Source organism: Stegostoma tigrinum, chromosome 26, assembly GCF_030684315.1.
Source record: "Stegostoma tigrinum isolate sSteTig4 chromosome 26, sSteTig4.hap1, whole genome shotgun sequence".
NCBI classification, from domain to species: Eukaryota; Metazoa; Chordata; class Chondrichthyes; order Orectolobiformes; family Stegostomatidae; genus Stegostoma; species Stegostoma tigrinum.
Genome location: NC_081379.1, coordinates 17,137,803 through 17,156,625, shown reverse-complemented (window position 1 = coordinate 17,156,625; position 18,823 = coordinate 17,137,803). Strand labels below are relative to the sequence as shown.

The window sequence follows — 18,823 nt, the reverse complement described above, 5'->3', positions numbered from 1 at the left end:
ATAGTACATTTTACTCTTACAAGATAAACAAACTAAACATACCTTCCAGAGATAGTAGGAACTGCGGGAGAATCTGAGATAACATGGTGTAGAAACATCCCCTCCAACCCATTACTGTTTCTTTTCACCTTTCAATGCTTATTGTTTGCATGCTTCAAACAGTGTTTAAACCTATTTCCTCCATTAGCACGTCCCTATGGTCTGGGGCTCTTTATCAGTCTGAAATTTCGTTATGCACTACCGATTTCAAAACACTATAGTACCTATTTCTAACTTTTATTTAGGACTACCATTTTGTACTAATGTATGTATTTATACTTATTAAATACACATTAAATAGGGGTGCTACCCCCTTTAACGAACTTACTACCAAAACAGTGCTTCTGCGAAACTGCATGAATGCATGGCCACAACCTGTGAAAACCAGCAACAGTACATGAAATCCAACGGTCCAGCTGCGGGAGATGGGTTTAATATTCTCGACACTTTTATTTAATACACGTATAATTTCTCACAATTAGATCATATAGGTCAAGTAGTTTTACTAACTTAAAAGACAAAAAGACTAACGCCTCTTAATTATGCAAGTTTAGATCAGACAGACAGTCTAATCGCATCAGGAATAATGGCCAGCATTCAGCAAGTGCTTAAACCATCACCTGCTTCCCAGGACAGATGTCATGCAAACTTGTGTACAATAGATACAACTGTGTGACACCATAGTACTAAAATTTTAATGTATTTAAAAACTATGTATGATAGTGTAAAACTATAAAAATGTACTTTGGATTCCATCGCCACTCAAACTGTACTCTTACTAAAACATAAGTGTGCAATCTTAACATAATCTTAAAATAAAACACAAGTTTATTAAGTAAAATGAATAAAGATAAAATAGGACAAAGCAGAATATTTACTTCTAATACAATTTAAACATTTTGAAATACACAGTCAAATACAACCTTATTATTCCCAAACGCTTTTACACATCTCCAAAACATCCCTGAGTTGGAGGAAGAAAGAACTCTTGTGCAGTACTTCAACGAAAAATCCCTTTCTGCAAAATCTCAACGGGCATAATTTGACTCTAACTATCATATGTCAATGCCTTAAGTTTAAATGTACCCAGCTTCACAAAACTTCTTCAGAGTTTTATCCAAAGATATTTGGCCTAGGACTATCACTAACTCCTTATTCTAAGGCAATCTAATATTTACAAATCTAACAGTCTCCCTTTCTTAGGAGTGACTTTACACATGAAAAACATGTGTGGAACTACCCAAACTGAAAATGAAACTAAAAAGGTTCTCTCTCACTAAATCAGTAGTTCTTAAGCTGTGTGCCTCAGTGACAAGGCAAGAAGTTTGCCATGAAAGTTTCAGGAAGCAGTGCCATTTTACCTTAGCATCAAAGCCATGTCCATACTTCCAATCTCCTCAGGAGCCTTGGTGTCGATTAGTGAAGGCATTAACTGCAGACACCAGGGCCCTTATTGACTGCTCAAGCACATGCTTCTAGAACCATGCATAGACTTCTGATACTGTGCATACATGGAGATTCGCCACTGCTCACACATGGGCATTCACACCAATTCAGCTGAGAAAAGTGGATGTGGTGGGGAATTTTTGTTTCATTGAAATGTGCCTCACTACGAAAACCACTGTTAAGCTATAGACGTTTTGCCTAAATTTTTTAAAAAGTTAAATTCCTAATAGAACCTTGAGATACAATTATTTACCTTGTTAAATCATAAGCCTTCCTAAAGTAAACAAAACCCATTAGTTCTGAAAAAGAGATTTCCTAAGCCTCTTTTGGAAAAAGGTCGCCATGGCTACAAAAACATTCAATTATTAATCCATTCAGACACACAGCAAAACCACATGTCATTACTTCAAAACTGAAATATCCAAACTTAACACACAAAAACACAGAACAGTACAGGCCCTTCAGTCCACGATGTTGTGCCAAACTTTTACCCTAATCCTCAGGTCTATCTAACCTCCACCCCTACCTTATACTATCACCAATATGCCTATCTAATAGCAGCTTAAATGCCCCTAATGAGGCCGACTCCACTACCCTCTCCGGCAATGCATTCCACGCCTCTACCACTCTGTGAGTAAAGAATCTACCTCTGAAGTTTCCCCTGTGTCTACCTCCACTCACTTTAAAACTACGTCCCCTCGTAATAGAAACCTCCACCCTTGAAGGTGGTCTCTGGCTGTCTACTTTATCTATACCTCTGATCATTTTGTACAACCCTATCAAGTCACCTCTCATTCTTTGTTGTTCTGAAGAGAAAAGCCCAGGTCTCTCAATCTTTTCTCATAAGACCTCCCTCCATTCCAGACAACACCCTGGTAAATCTCTTCTGCACCTTTTCCAACGCTTCCACATCTTTAATGCAATGAGACGGCCAGAACTGGACACAATACTCCAGATTTGGTCGAATCAGGCTTTTGTACAGCTGGAGCACAACTTCACGTCTCTTGAACTCAATCCCTCTATTAATGAAAGCTAACACACCATGCACCTTCTTAACGATTCTATCCACCTGGGTGGCAGCTTTCAGGGAATTGTGGATGTGAACCCCAAGATCCCTCTGCCCCTCTAACCGCCAAGAATCTTTCTGTTAACCCTGTATTCTGCTTTCAAGTTTGTCCTTCCAAAATGAATCGCCTCACACTTTTCAGGGTTAAACTCCATCTGCCACTTCTTAGCCCAGCTCTGTATCCTATTGATGTCCCTTTGTAACCGAGGACAGCCAGTTCACAATGCTACCCACCTTTATATCATCCACGAACTTACTAATCCACCTTCATCCAAATCATTAACAAAAATCACAAATAGAAGAAGACCCAGAACAGATCCTCGTGGTACGCCAGTTGTAACTGAGAACCATGCTGAATATTTTCCATCCACTACCAACCTTTGTCTTCTATGGGTCAGCCAATTCTGAATCCAGTCTGCCACATTTCCCCCCATCCCATGCCTCCTTACCTTCTGCTACCTACCATGGGGAATACTATCAAATGCCTTACTTAAATCCATGTATACCACATCCGCTGCTCTACCTTCATTCACGTGTTTGGTCACCTCGTCAATGAATTCAATAAGTTTTGTGATGCATGATCTACCCCTCACAAATCCATGCTGACTATCACAAATCAAACTATGCCTTTCCGAGTGATCATAAATCCTGTCTCACTGAGCCCTTTCCAACAATTTGCCAACCACTGACATAAGACTCAGTGGCCAGTAATTTCCAGGGTTATCCCTATTCCCTTTTTTGAACAAGGGGGATGATGTTTGCTGCTCTCCAATCTTTTGGCATTATATCCGTGGACAGCGAAGATGAAAAGATCATTGCCAAAGGCCCTGCGATCTTTTCCCTCGCTTTCCACAGAATACTTGGATAAATCCCATCAGTCCTGGGGGACTTATCTATCTTCAACTTTCTCAAAATTCTTAGCACATCTTTCCTACTAACATCGACCTCCTCTAGCCTACCACTGTCTTCCTCTGCAACTAGATCCCTCCAGGTTGCGAATACTGAAGAAAAGTATTCATTAAGGACCTCTCCTATCTCTTTAGGCTCTGTGCACAAATTCCCTTTACAATTCTTGATTGGCCCTAACCTTTCTCTAGACATTCTCTTATTCCTCACGTACGTGTAAAAAGCCTTGGAGTTTTCCTTGATACTATCTGCCAAGGTTTTCTCATGTCCCCTTATAGCTCTCCTACGCCCTTTCTTCAGTTCCTTCCTGAATATCTTGTGTCTCTCTAGAGTCTTTTCTGATCCTTGTTTCCTAAACCTGACATAAGCATCCTTCTTCCTCTCAACCATTCATTTGACCTCTCAAGAGCCAAGGCTCCCTCACTCGACCGCATCTTCCCTGCCTGCTAGGGACAAACATATCAAACACACGCAGTATGCATTCCTTAAACAATCTGCACATTTCAACAGTACTCTTCCCTGACAGCATCTGTTCCCATTTTGTTACCCAGTTCTTGTCCAACAGAATTGTGATTACCTGTCCCCCCAATTATAAACCTTACCCTTCTATATGTACCTATCCTTTTCCATGACTATTGTAAAAGTGACAGAGTTATGATTGCTACCGCCAAAATGCTCTCCAACCAACAAGCCTAACACTTGCTCCGGTTCATTGCCAAGAAACAAATCTAAAGTGGCCTCTCCTCGCGTTGGTCTAGCTACATATGGTGTCAGGAATCCTTCCTGAATGCACTGGACAAAATCCGCTCCATCTAAACTATTACATATAAAATGTTTCTAATCAATATTTAGAAAGTTGAAGTCCCCATGAAGTCAACATATAACATGTTAAAAACATATAAATCTCAGACTACACCAAACGTATTGGCTATATTTTAATTTGGCATCATATAATCAACTTGTCTTATTTCACACTTGGGACAAGCATCCCAGCTTTAACTCTTGTACCTCGAGTTATCAGCATCATAAAGCTGCATTAATGCTTTAAAGTCAGTGTCAACCATCATTTAGCGTGATGCATTGAGAAGCTACACCTTCAACACATGCTTCTTCAGACCTGCAATCTGTTCTGAAACAAACTTTAAGGGCATTTAAATGGTCATTGGATAAACATATGAATGATAATGGAATACTGTAGGTTGGATGGGTGCAACATTGAGGGCCGAAGCGCCTGCACTGCGCTGTAATGTTCTATGTTCTATAAGAAAATCATAAAGCTTCAGCTTACCCTCGTCCCAGGCACCCAAGCCTCTTTGCAACATCTCGCTGTAGTAGGCCTTCCAGAAGAGATTTCAGCTCCACAGAGAAAGAATCTGGTAATTCAACATTCTGAGGGAGAAATGGAAGAATTAAATGCCATCAAAGCGAAGAGCTCTAGCATATAGACATAGTAAGAACTGCCGATACTGGAGTCAGAGATAACACAGTGTGGAGCTGGAGAAACACAACAGGCTGGGCAGCATCAAAAGAGCAGGAAAGTTGACGCTTCGGATCAGGACCCTTCTTCCAGACCTGAAACGTCAGCTTTCCTGCTCCTCTGATGCTGCCTGGCCTGCTGTGTTCCTCCAGCCCCACACTGTGTTAGATCGAGCAGATATTCTTTCCTCCTGCTCAACACCAAACCCCCATCCTCAGTTAGTGCAGAAATCATACAAGTGCAGTGTCAATAAGAAACATCAAACCACATAACGAGATATCAGGAAAGATGACTAGATGCCCAATAAAAGAGGTTGGTTTTATGGATCATCCTCAAAGAGGCAAGAACGACATGGAAATTTAGAAAAAAAAAAGAGTCCAGAACGTAGGGCCAACGCATCTGAAATCACAAGTGTCTATGGTGGATTGTGAAAATTGTTGTACAAGATATCAAAACTGAAAGAGAGCATCAACCTCAATATTCTACGTCTTTGAGGGAGTCCAAAGGGTGAGTGAGAGGCGAGACTGCAAAAGATTTTGAAAACAACGATGAGGACCTTCATATTAAGTATTTTAATTACCCTCACTAACCAGTGAGGAAGAGCAAGCAGAGTGGCTATGGGTGAATGAGATTGGAGTGAGGTGAGATATAAGCAGCAACAGCTTGGAATGAACTTAGGTTTGTAGAGAGGAGAACGGAGGGGTATTCCAGAAGTCAAGTCTAGAGATGACAAAGGTATTGACAAGGGATTCTGAGAGATGTGCTGGGGCAGTTTCAAGGCATATTATACAGTGAAAACATGCAGTCTCACTGATGGCTTGTATATGTAGCCAAAATCTCAGCTCAGAGATCAAACACAACACCAGGACTATGAATGACTTTATGCAGTCTGAGGTAATTGCAATCGGAAACAATAATTAAGGTTCATAATAATAACTTTTCGATTCTGATGAAAAGTCACTGGACACAAAACATTAACTCTGCTTTCTCTCACAGATGCTGCCAGATCTGTTGAGGTTCTCTAGCAACTTCTGTTTCTGTTTTAGATCTCCAGCACCTGCAGCTGTTTGTTTTAATTTAATGACATGTGTGTGTGTGGACAATGTCTTTTTTATTTATTTGTTTGAAGGAAATTTTTGTTCACTTATTATTGAATATTAGACAAACAGTGTGACAAATCAGATATAGCAGAGGAGAGTTAAAGGGATGATGAGACATAGCTGAGCATTGTTGGAATACACATGGAAACTGACTTGAAAGGGATTAGGGATGGATCCCTGGGGTCTTCAGAGATAATTGTACAAAATGCGGAGGAATGGGATTGTGGGAGATATAGCAGTTTGGATCAGAAATTGGCTTGCTGAAAGAAGACAGTTGATGGGAAATGTTCATCCTGGAGGCCAGTTACTAGTGGTGTACCGCAAGGGTCAGTGTTGGGTCCACTGCTGTTTGTCATTTTTATAAATGACCTGGATGAGGGTGTAGAAGGATGGGTTAGTAAATTTGCAGATGACACTGAGGTCGGTGGAGTTGTGGATAGTGACGAAGGATGTTGTAGTTTGCAGGGAGACATAGATAAGCTGCAGAGCTGGGCTGAGAGGTGGCAAATGGAGTTTAATGCAGACAAGTGTGAGGTGATGCACTTTGGTAGGAGTAACCGGAAGGCAAAGTACTGGACTAATGGTAAGATTCTTGATACTGTAGATGAGCAGAGAAATCTCGATGTCCATGTACACAGATCCTTGAAAGTTGCCACCCAGGTTGACAGGGCTGATAAGAAGGCATACAGTGTTTTGGCTTTTATTAATAGAGGGATCGAGTTCCGGAACCAAGAGGTTATGCTACAGCTGTACAAAACTCTGGTGCGGCGGAGTTGGAGTATTGCGTAGTTCTGGTCACCACATTATAAGAAGGATGTGGAAGCTTTGGAAAGGGTGCAGAGAAGATTTACTAGGATGTTGCCTGGTATGGAGGGAAGGTCTTAGGAGGAAAGGCTGAGGGACTTGAGGCTGTTTTCATTAGAGAAAAGAAGGTTGAGAGGTGACTTAATTGAAACATATAAAATAATCAGAGGGTTAGATAGGGTGGATAGGGAAAGCCTTTTTCCTAGGATGGTGACGGTGAGCACAAGGGGGCATAGCTTTAAATTGAGGGGTGAAAGATATAGGACAGATGTCAGAGGTGGTTTCTTTACTCAGAGAGTAGTTAGGGAATGAAACGCTTTGCCTGCAATGGTAGTAGATTCGCCAACTATAGGTACATTTAAGTCGTCATTGGATAAGCATACGACCGTACATGGTATAGTGTAGGTTAGATGGGCTTCAGGTCGGTATGACAGGTCGGCACATTATCAAGGGCCGAAGGGCCTGTACTGTGCTGTAATGTTCCATGTTCTATAATGACACAGGAGTGGGAGGAAAAGCTATGACAGATATTTTTCTGGTTCCAATTAGATAGACAAGGAGCAAGGGCAGTTTCATCCGATTGGATGACATAAGCGAAGCATTCAGCGCCAGGGGCCTGAGTTCAATTCAACCCTTGGGCGACTGCCTGTGTGATGTTTGCATGTTCTCCCTCAGTCTGCATGGGTTTCCTGTGGGTCTTCAGTTTCCTCCCCCAGTTCAAAGATGTGCAGGTTCAGTGGATTGACCATGCTAAATTCAGGGTTACACGAATAACGTGGGAGAGTGGGTCTGGGGTGGGAGGGGGTTGCGGTGGATGTTCTTCGGAAGGTCGGTGTGTACTCAATGGGCTGAATGGCATCCTTCCACACTGTAGGGGTTCTATGACCAAATTTACGTGAGCTGTTTCAACATGTGGTCAACCAAGATACCTGGTTGGAGGATTTATAATTTGGAATCGTGGAAACGATCGACAGGTATTTGACATGTAATAACATGTTCTGAAGACTTTTAGGAGAAAGAGAGATAGGATATGAGGTTGTATATTGAAAAGGTATGGGGTCAAGGGTAGAATAAAACAATAGTCAAGGAGACAGAACTGTTAGCAGTATCAGTCAACATGGAACCCAGAAAAGGAATCTATGAGGTCAATAATTTAATTATAAAAGGATCAAGAGAAGATGGGTCTCATGAAGATGATGAGAAAAGGGCGCTTGCAGGAAGAGATGGTTAGAAGCTGGGGAAAGACACATTGTCCTGCATTCTTTTATAATCTGTAAATATACAGTAGCTTTTGATTTCAACAACATGATAGTGTAATGCAATGACAGTCTAACCAGATCAAGCAATGATGTGGAGGTGCCAGTTTTGGGCTGGCGTTGGCTTTTGGAGCGCTGCTCCTTCATCAGTTGAAGTGGATATCATCTGATGAAGGAGCAACGCTCCAAAAGCTTGTGATTTCAAATTAACCTGTTGGACCATAGCCCAGTGTCGTGACTTCTGACTAGATCAAGCAATACATCATTAAATCAATTGTTTGCTGAAGATGTTCAAATCTGCAGTGCTTCTTCAGTTCTTATGAAAGTTCTGAAACATTAACTTTGATTCTCTTTCATCAGACACTGTCAGACCCATTTAAGTGTTTCCAGTATTATCTGGCTTTTCTGTTTCAATCTAGTTGTTCCTTTGGTTGGTGTTCCTCGGCTGCCCAAGAATTATTTTATAAAACCAAACTAAATCAAGTGATCAAAGTTACCTAGAACAATGTTTATTTCCTACTAATTTAAATCAGCAGATTAAATCAGTTTATGCGTAATATCCCCACAGTTTGTTGACAGAGTTTTGAAGCCATGACCTAGCATGATTGATTCCATTTAGGAAATCTTCCGAAACTTGTGAATGATGTTTTTGTCAAGATCTGTTTTCTTACCATCGTGAGCGTCATGCGATCAATCTCATGCTTGTCCTTTGTTTTATGCTGCCGGAATGGGCTGTGCCTATTAGGAGAAAAATAAAGTTTATTAATAGGCACCCTTTAAATTGACTGGAACACTATTCCTCAATTACATGGCCATTAGAAAATAAGGAACTGTTAGTGGAAAAAGGAGAAGAATGAAAAGGGCAATTATCTCTGAATTTAACAACGCAAATGCTTATATCAGAAATTTTCTTTTGGGATTGGGGGTCTTGGACACTGAGGTTGAAAGGTTAACATCCTGTGAGATGTGAAGGTTCCACTCATTGATAGGAATCATTTTCAACTGAGTTGTTTTAAAAGAAGGAAACGATTAATTTTTGCATTTTTTTCTTATTCCTACATTTCAAATTTGGCGTTCTTCCCAAATGGTTCTGTCCTCTTTGTTTTATTACCACAATGTGCACTAGTTATAGGCATTAAGCAGCTACTGTCAATACATCAGTGGTACATTCAAGCTTTCATTTTGATTTATTGATAATATTGTAATTAATATTGATTATTTTTTAAATCCTGTGGCAGTCAAACCTTCAGCTAATTCTAAATAGAACAGGGTCCAAAGAGATGATTAAAGGCAGTGTCAACTTAGGTGAACTGCAGAGTAACAATGCAGACCAGGAATTATGAATCCTGGTTGGGTGTGGAATTGGTTTAGCTCAGTAATGACATTGTGAACAGCACATCTGGGCTAGAAAGGGCAATGTCAGGCATGGAGCCATGGCCTTTACTTCTCATCACTGCCCAATTATTCTTGCCTAAAAATTTCCCATGTGTGAATTAACCAGAGTGCGATATGTTCATGGTTGAATCAGCTTGGGTGAAATGTAAAGTAAAAAGCTATTTAAAACTGTTAGTCCCATACTTTAGCAAGAGATAATGCTTTGGAGAGAAAAGGGAGAAAGGTTGAGAATAAAATTATTTGACAGCACAGGCTTCTCTTCTCAAGGCAGGTTAATGATTTTCTAAACTCAAATTCACTTTCCATTTCTTCTGAATGCACAATTTTTACTGACTGAAATAACTGCAGAGGCAAGTGTCCTGTCACCAAGACACCATTTCATTACACGTGCTCAGTACATGGGCTCTGACCAGCCAGCTCAAAGCCATTCACTACATTGTGAATTTTATTTAATATCTGACAGCCAGTGGCCCAGTCAAAGACGTCAGTCAATGAGATCCACCTGGCCCCAGTTCCAATCACTGCAATAGCATATGGTTATAGACCTCCAGACCAACAGGCCTCCAGTGTTTCAAGCCTGAGCCAAAACACAACGTCAAAAAGCTATTCAACTAGGAGGTTGTTGCATTTCAGCTAAGTTAATGCTTTTCTCATCTAACAGCCACGTAGATGTATTTTCCAGCAAGGGCAAATAAACAGTGATGATGAACATGAACTCTGTTTAATTTTACCTTTCCTTCTGATGCTGCAGGTAATACAAGCTAAATTCACTGTAAAGTGAGAATTAAAACTGATGCCTTCATGTTTGTCTCCTGCAATAAATGACAATGCATTTTCTCAAGAAGTCTCAGGGGAGCTGACATTTTATTCTAACATCTGTGAACATACTTTCTCAGTATGGAATTCGAATTTTTCATCATTCATAGGCTATACCAAAGACATAAAATGTATTCTAGTTGGGTCTGATCTATAAATAGACTTTTTTAATCCTATCATCCTTAAACATATTTTCTTCACTAATATACACAGTAGGTAAACAGAGTAGAAATCACCCACGTTTTACAAATAAGATGTAATTTGTCTTTTGAACCACCAGGTAGCAGTCCTGTTGCACAAAGGATGTCTACCTCACCCAAAAGTTCAATGGGTTGATCAACTATCTAATAATATAATTCTTTGCTAGATTTCTGACTAAGGGTCTAACAGCAAAAGGAAGCTTTCATTTTTTTCTCTCTGTTCTGATCTCTCTGGCTTCTGACTTTTAGCTTAAGATACTTCAAGGCATTATTTATATCAATCAAACTGAACATCCCACAGGAGGTCACTGCTGTTGTCACTGCCATCTCTTTCTCTTTATTTCATCATTCTGCCCACCTCTTCAAAGGGCAACATCAAACAGTGTGTTTTGATTTTGCTGCATAGAATTCCATCTTCCATACACATTTAAATAGCAATGAATTGCACTTCGTTGGCCGGCTTTCTCTTTAAAGAGAATGAACAAGAATTATTCAAGCTATTCTCAGAATTAGCATGTGCTGACCTGAGAAAATCTATTTTCATTATTCTTGGCTTTTCTTATTTATTGGCTTATTTTTACTTTTTCATATAAATGAAGTCATCAGGAACTCATATTTATTTTAAATATTTGGAAAAGGAACTTTTTTTTATTCCACCACACTTCTAGAACAAAGCCATTTTGGTAGCAGAATAACATTTACACCCTGTTTCCTCTGAGCTACCAGTACTCATGATTCAGTTCCATATTTCTCAGCATCATGACTTAGACTGGAGGGTGAGCAATTTAAGACTCTGAGGCTTCATTCAGTCTTCCATTTCTTGTTTGCATTGGAATTTGGCAAGTCTTTCGAATTGGAAAGGGCTGTTTATTAAGTGCTGTAACCTCATCCATCTCTATACCAGTAGCATTTGGTCAAAGAAATTTGAGATATAAGCAGATTAATAGGAAAATACTTTATTTTATTCACCCATGGGAGTGTCACTGGCTGGCCAGCATTTATTGCCTATCTCTGCTTGCCCCTGAGAAGGTGATGGTGAGCTGTCTCCTTGAACAGTTGCAGTCATGCATTATCGGTAAACCCACAATGCCACTAGGGAGGGCATTCCCGGACTCTCACCCAATGACAGTGAAAGAACGACAATATATTTCCAAGCTAAGATGGTGAGTGGTTTGGAAGGGACCCTGTTTGTAATGGTGTTTCCATGTATCAGCTGCCCTTGTCCCTCTGCATGGAAGCATTCATGAGTTTGGAAGGTGCTATCTCAGGATCTTTGGCAACGTGCACACTGCTGCTACTGAGCATCAGAAGTGGAGCAGATAGTTACTTGCAGATGTGGTAACAATCAAGCAGCTGCTTTATCCTGGATGGTGTCAAGCTTCTTGGAACTGCAACCACCCCTGCAAGTAAAGAATATTCCATTACACTCCCAACTCGTGCTTTGTAGATTTTGCACAGGTTTTGGGGAGTCCAGGGGTGAATTAATTGCTGCAGTATTCCCAGTCTCTGACCTGCTTTTGTAGCCACTGTATATGGTAAGACTAGTTGAGTTTCTGGTCAATGGTAACGCCCATTTTGTTGACATTGGGAGATTCAGTGATGGTAACACCATTGAATATCAAAGAGAGACGGTTACATTGTCTCTTATCGGACATGGTCATTGCCTGATATTTATGTGGTATGCTTGCCACCTTTCAGCCTAAGTCTGCACATTTGTTGCATTTGAACAGGGACTGCTTCAGTAATAATACTGTATGGGTCTAAGCTATACCTATCATGTGGCCTACAAAGTGAGACGCATCACTACCACTGATTGAGGTTATCAGAAATGTGGGCTAAAAGGAGACAAAATTTGCCATTCAGTTGAGTGGATCATAGTTGATAGTGGTCTGATGGTTTAAGGAAATGATGGCTGATGCTCATATATACAGCATCTAAATCTCTCATTAATAATGCTGCAGGTGGCACTATAACTCAAGTGCACACAGGTCACTAGATGTAGCAAAACCATAAATGTCATTATGAAGTACATGTTTACAATTGCACGACACCAAAAGCACAGAAAACAAAATTTTCCTCTAAAGTTCACAAGTGTGTTCTTGTGGCATCTGATTGACCCAGTTACAATTATAGTCACAATACAATTACGATGACGAAGGATATTATGCCCACCCATCTAGTGTGCAGTTCCCCCCTCTATGGTTAGATAATTTTAGGTCTTTTGCCATCACTATTTTACCTTAAAACTCTATTTCATATACCGATCACAGAGAGAATTACCTCCAGGCATCGATCTTAAATTAACTACTCCAATTTGAACCTTTTTTTTGGTTCATTCATGGGATGAGGACATCGCTGACTAGGCTAGCCCATCTCCAATTGGCCAGAGGGCAGTTAAGAGTCAACTACATCGCTGTGAGTCTGGAGTCACATGTGGGCCAGACAGGGTAAGGATGGCAGTTTCCTTCCCTAAAATGAACTGGTGAACCAGATGGAGCTGGATGAATACAGCAGGCCAAGCAGCATCTCGGGAGCACAAAAACTGACGTTTCAGGCCTAGACCCTTCATCAGAGAGGCTCTAGGCCCAAAACGTCAGCTTTTGTGCTCCTGAGATGCTGCTTGGCTGCTGTGTTCATCCAGCTCCATACTTTGTTATCTTGGATTCTCCAGCATCTGCAGTTCCCATTATCACTGGTGAACCAGATGGGTTTTTCCAAAAATTGACAACGGATTCATGGTCATTATTAGTCTCTCAATTCCAGATCCCCTGTGCCTATTTGCACTGTCTGGTCAATTTAGTTACCATCAATTTTCCTAATATGCATTCTCCATATCATATCACATTATATACTTTCACAATCTGGTTGAGATATTATTTTCAAGTTTGGAAAGCCTGGGTCTCTTCAGTGTTCCTACATTACTCTGACCTTTGACATTAGGCATCAGTCTTTACTGCATCACTTTCAATGACTGAATACTTCACTTGAGTCTGCAGTGAGAAAGAATGGACACAGTCTGATCAAAGTAGGAAACAGTGCATTCATTTGAAAGGTTTATGAAATTGTAAACGCATTGTTCTTCTCCTCTAAAGTCCTTTATTAAATCATTCAGCTGGTTCTTTGATTATTAAATAATCTCATGCCTGTAGGTTCATTGCTTCATTGCTTTTATAACACAATATATGAACATCTGTGCAAGTAAACTCAGACAGATGGATACAAACATAAAAAACCCTAAGTCAGAGCATACAAATCCACTAAAGTTGGTAACCTGCTATTTATAATAATAAGACAAATTATAGGAAGATTTTAGCAATGAAGGCTCTATTCCACTTGGTGTGACCATTCCCACTGTCTGCAAGGGCAAATCAGCTAGTCGTACTAGCCCAGAGCCAGGCAAAGTTTCTGCCTTCAACGATGCATCAATTCCCCTTCAAAGGCCGCAAGTGAGTCTGCCTTGACCACATTCCAGACAGTGACTTCTCTTCTTCAGATCGAACCCAAATCCAAACACAGAAATTATGAGCAGGAGTAGGCTATTCACCACTTTGAGCTTGCTCCACCATTCAATATGGTCACGGCTAATCATCCAACTCAGTGCCCTGTTCCTGCTTTCTCCATATAACCTTTGGTGCCTTTAGCTCTAAGAACTACATCTAACTCCTTCTTGAAAACATTCAATCTTTTGGCCTCAACCGGTTTCAGTGTTATACAATTCCACAGATTCACCATTGTCTAGGTACAGCCAGTTCTCATCTTAGTCCTAAATGGGCTTTCCCAAATCCTTAGCCTGTGGCCCCTGATTTGAGGCTCCCTTGTCACTGGGAACATCCTTCCTGCGTTTGCGTGTTTAATCCTGTTAGTATCTTACAGGTTTCCATGAAAACTCCCACATTCCTCAAACTTTACTGAATAAAAGGTAAGTGTAGCTGTCATGACAAAGAATACGCAATTTAATTTGGTGACAAATCTGCAAAGCTATTACCAGGCAAATTACATAATAGACCAATCAGAAAGACAGAGGCTCAGACCAATGAGACATTTTTTCCGTTTAGTGACTTACCCTCGAAGGAGTTTGAAGAGCATGCATCCCAATGAGAACCAATCTGCACTGCTGTCATATGCCGTTCCTTTCTGTAACACTTCTGGAGCCATGTATCCATGGGTACCACTACATCAATAGAAACAAGTTAAACTTCAAAAACGTAAAAATAAAGCCTCTGGCTACATAACACAATATATCTTAATTTTGTAGCAACAACAAAAAATGGGCAAGGAAGGACCCTTCATTTATTTATGAGGCATGAGCAGAGGTGCCATAGCTCATTCCTAAAAAAGGTGGTGGTGAGTCCATTCCTCGACAATTGAATGGCTTGCTCGGCTTCTTTATAAGGCTATTAGAGTTAATCACATTGCTCTGGATCTGGAGTGACAACAATATCAGACCAGGTATAGACAGCATGTTCCCTTGTTTAAAAGAGATCAATTAACCAAACAGATTTTTACAACAATCTGATTCCTGTTATGTGATCACCACTACTGATACTTGCTTCTTATTTTAGATGTATTTAGTTAAACTGAATTTAAATTTCCCAGCTATGTTGGTGGAACTTGAACTCATACCTCTGGATCACTAGTCCAGTAAGGTAACTACTATATGATTACATCAAGGGATCATCTCTGCTGACAGCTGAAAGAGCCAAGGCACCACACAGAGAGGTAGTGAGTCATACAAGATAAAACATATCCAAATTTTGTCTCTTATCTTGGATGATTTAGTTGTTCTCAAACTTGTTGATGATGATATTGTTGACAACTGAAGGCTAGGGAAAGGAAAAGAATTCCACCAATGTTTTTATTTTTGATTGTTATCTAGTAACCTTGACAAAAAAGGTATGTGTGCATATTGGATGAAGAATTTAGTTACAGACGGTTGTCACCAATTTTGTTGAGCTGAAACAGGTGCGGTGCTTGCACAAGTTCTTTCCCGCTGCAAAGAACAGGGCCGTGTGTTAATACGTGTAGTGTCCAATGCACACAAGTGTGCCACACAGATAGCCAATTTAGGATTGAAAGGAAGGACAGCATTATCACGTATACATACTGCATCTGTTTCAACTCAGCAAAATAGGTGACAACCATTTCTTGGGGCAGTGCCCCGGCCAATCAGAGTCAACCTGTATGGTGTGAATTCTGAACAAAGCTTGGTAGTTAACAATGAATCATCATTGCTGCATTCTCTATAGCATCACCTCTACTAATCAGAGCCCATTTGCCGACCAATTAACACTCTCTTGTCATCAAGTAGAAATGTTGAGTTTGCTCTTAATGGCATTCTTGCAAATTTGTCTTGATGAGTGGAAGGTGAAAAGCTTCAACAACTCTGTTATCAGTAATACGAAAATAAAGACAGCAGAAACAAAGGCTCTCACCACAATTTATTTTTATAAATAGATTCAGTTGCAAAGTTTGAGCGAGGGAGTTGGAAACATAAGAAGTGACCAACAGCCAAGGGATATCATATTTATAAATAGAAATCCTTTGACGTATGGAGAACAGATAAACATGATCCCAACGACACTGCTCTGTTAAATCTATCTCACAGCAATCACTTAAATTCATTTAGACAACCAGAATTATAGTTGCAATCAGCAATGCATCACTGGGAGGCACCTTTGGCGGCTTTCTCCCTTATTGTCTCTTCAAAGTTCTTCCTTGGTTACAGCTTTCGATACAAATGGGAACAGGGAAATAAACAAAAAGGGTGCATTTGTCTGCCAGCACAAAACTGGTCTTGTTTATGCAAAGCTGTCCACATAAGTAGGTTAACAAATACATACACGCTGGCATGAGGCTTCTTTTTTGAAAAATCACAAGCAAGCCCAAGGTCTGATATCCTCACGTGACCATGTTCATCCAGGAGAATATTTGCTGGCTGTAAAACACAAAATAGCAGGGTGCACTGACCTGAATTATTTTAATTTCATAGTCAAACTACAAAATATCTCAAAATGCATTCTAGTTTGAACACTGCAACTTAAGTCAAATGAATTCAGCCTTTCCCTGGAGTTTTCTTAATCGTGTATTTTTTGCCATTATGTCCCACTTCAGACAGCGAGGATCAGGCAACAGTGTTCAGTCAACGTAGCGACCAATATCCACATAACAGCAGTGATGTATAACTGTTACTTTCATTCTTCAGCCTCAGAGTCATACAACAATCTGAAATTGATTGAGCAGTGTAATAACCAGGCTTTACAACACAAAGTGCCCCAAATTGAATGCATACCTCATGTGCAGGAATTTTGAATGAAGGTAAAGCAATAAACAAGTTCGACATCACAAAGAACATTTCCAAGATGGAGCATTTCTTCCTGTTTATCCTGACAGTGAGTTACCAAATAGGGAACTATAGGGAGTGGATAGTACTCCAAAGGGTCATATCTTAGAGTTACATTTGATTGTCATGTCTTAATAGATTTCTGTTCCCTAATCACAGCTTTGGGTATGCTGTACTCCCAGACAGTTATCTCTTTGATTCTGGAGAACAAGCATAGACAATGGCATAGATTTTCTGACAAATTTTGTAGTAATTATAATGGGCAGAGAAATTTAAGTTGAAACTAAGCGGCTTGTGAGAAGTCTCTGGAAAATCTTTCCATAAGTTCACTGTGCCTCTAGCTATTCACCAACCGCATGCAGGTGGGAGGGAGCAGAACAATCCCATGGTTTGGGGTTTCTCAACATACCCACTGCACATAATTCCACTTGTAAATCACAGTCACTAAAAGGATAACAATTCTGATACTATTCATTTCACAATAGGTCAGGACAGATTGGGAAGGTAAAAGATACATTTCCAAAACAATGCCTTGGCTGGGTGTTATTCCAATATTTAGAAATTGCAATAACCAGGTATTTCAAGGTACTTTGTGAACAGAGCGAGTCTAAAAGAAATTAGCAAGAAGAAAAATTAAGTTTTCTTGTTGCATGTTATTTATTATTACTGTGCTTTGCTGAGGAGAGTGATGACGACATGGAGGAGGAAAAGATTATCCTTACTTCATGTCTTACCCCCTTCGATGGGTGATTGATGTAGTTTTTGGATAGTATCAACATTAATATCACCTGTAACATGGGAGGAACTTGTTTCTTTATCTACATACAGTGCAAAGAACTTGCATTTATTTAGGACTTCTTACAATTTCAGAAATCCCAAACATGCTTCACAGCCAATTTTTGCATAGCAGTATTCCACAAACAGCAACAGTAATGGCCAGGCACTCTGTTCTAATGAACAAAAACTAAAAGTACTGCAGATGCTGGAAATCAGAAACAAAAACAGAAATTGCAGGAAAAGCTCAGTTCTGAGGAAGGGTTACTCAATGTGAAACTTTAACTCTGATTTCTCTCCACAGCTGCTGCCACACCTGCTGAGCTTTTCCAGCAATTTCTGTTTTTGATGGTTCTACTGAAGTTGGTTGAACGACAAGTATTAAGCAGAACTTCCCGGTGCAAATTCAAACAATGTCATGGAGTCTTTTTTGTCAACACAAGAAAACAAATTTACTTTGAAACATGACACCTCCAGAAGTGCAGCACCCCCACAACATTCTGCTGGAGAATAAATCTAGATTTTGCACTGAAGTCTTTGAATTGAGACTTTAGCCCATAATCTCCTTACTCAGAAATAAATGTTTTAACACTGACCAACAGTTGATACCATAGTTGAGACGTTCCGAAGATTCATCTTGAGAGATCACAGTCTTTGCAATCCTTAAAAAATAGCAATAACTTTGGCCTCATTGTTGAGAAATGACTACGTCCTAACCATGTCCACTCAGGTCTATGCTGCTGTACGAAGTATCTTGTTAGGTGCCCTTCTCCCAAGTTGAGGTAGCTGAACTGGTGTTTGGACAAGGAAGGTGCAATTTTGGAACAAGCAAGGGAGATGCAGAAATAGCCCTATGCAGGTGCCATTTGTTAAATGCACAACATCTGAGAGTGGCAGATAAAAGGTTAATTCCAGGAGGTCACAATCTACATAGTGAACCAGACTATGTGACTAGTTAGTATCAGAATGACCTTAAAGTAATCAGAATGTCTGAAGATAGAAAAAAACACTCAAATTGTAAGTGTTCTATCCTATGCCCAACCGGAAACTAATAGCTTTTCTCTAACACCTCTATTGCTCACAAAATTTCCTGGGAGTCTGTCCAGGAGAATGCAACCTTTCCTTGTAATAGGTGTAATGCCTGTCTTTTCTCCAGTTGTGGTAGTTTTTGCCTCTACTGTGTATAAATTTCCCTGCAAAGACA

General features: G+C 40.1%; 1 protein-coding gene across 2 annotated transcripts in view; it reads right to left on the bottom strand.

The window, feature by feature from the left end:
* grk3 (G protein-coupled receptor kinase 3) overlaps nucleotides 1–18,823 on the bottom strand; it is a 278,643-nt gene that overhangs the window by 54,613 nt on the left and 205,207 nt on the right. For both annotated transcript variants that reach the window (XM_048555682.2, XM_059655001.1), the window contains 4 exons: nucleotides 16,346–16,440; nucleotides 14,569–14,676; nucleotides 8,766–8,832; nucleotides 4,746–4,846 (listed from right to left, as the gene is read on the bottom strand). In XM_048555682.2, coding sequence (XP_048411639.1) covers nucleotides 4,746–4,846; nucleotides 8,766–8,832; nucleotides 14,569–14,676; nucleotides 16,346–16,440 — 371 coding nt within the window. The remainder of the gene's footprint in view (nucleotides 1–4,745; nucleotides 4,847–8,765; nucleotides 8,833–14,568; nucleotides 14,677–16,345; nucleotides 16,441–18,823) is intronic.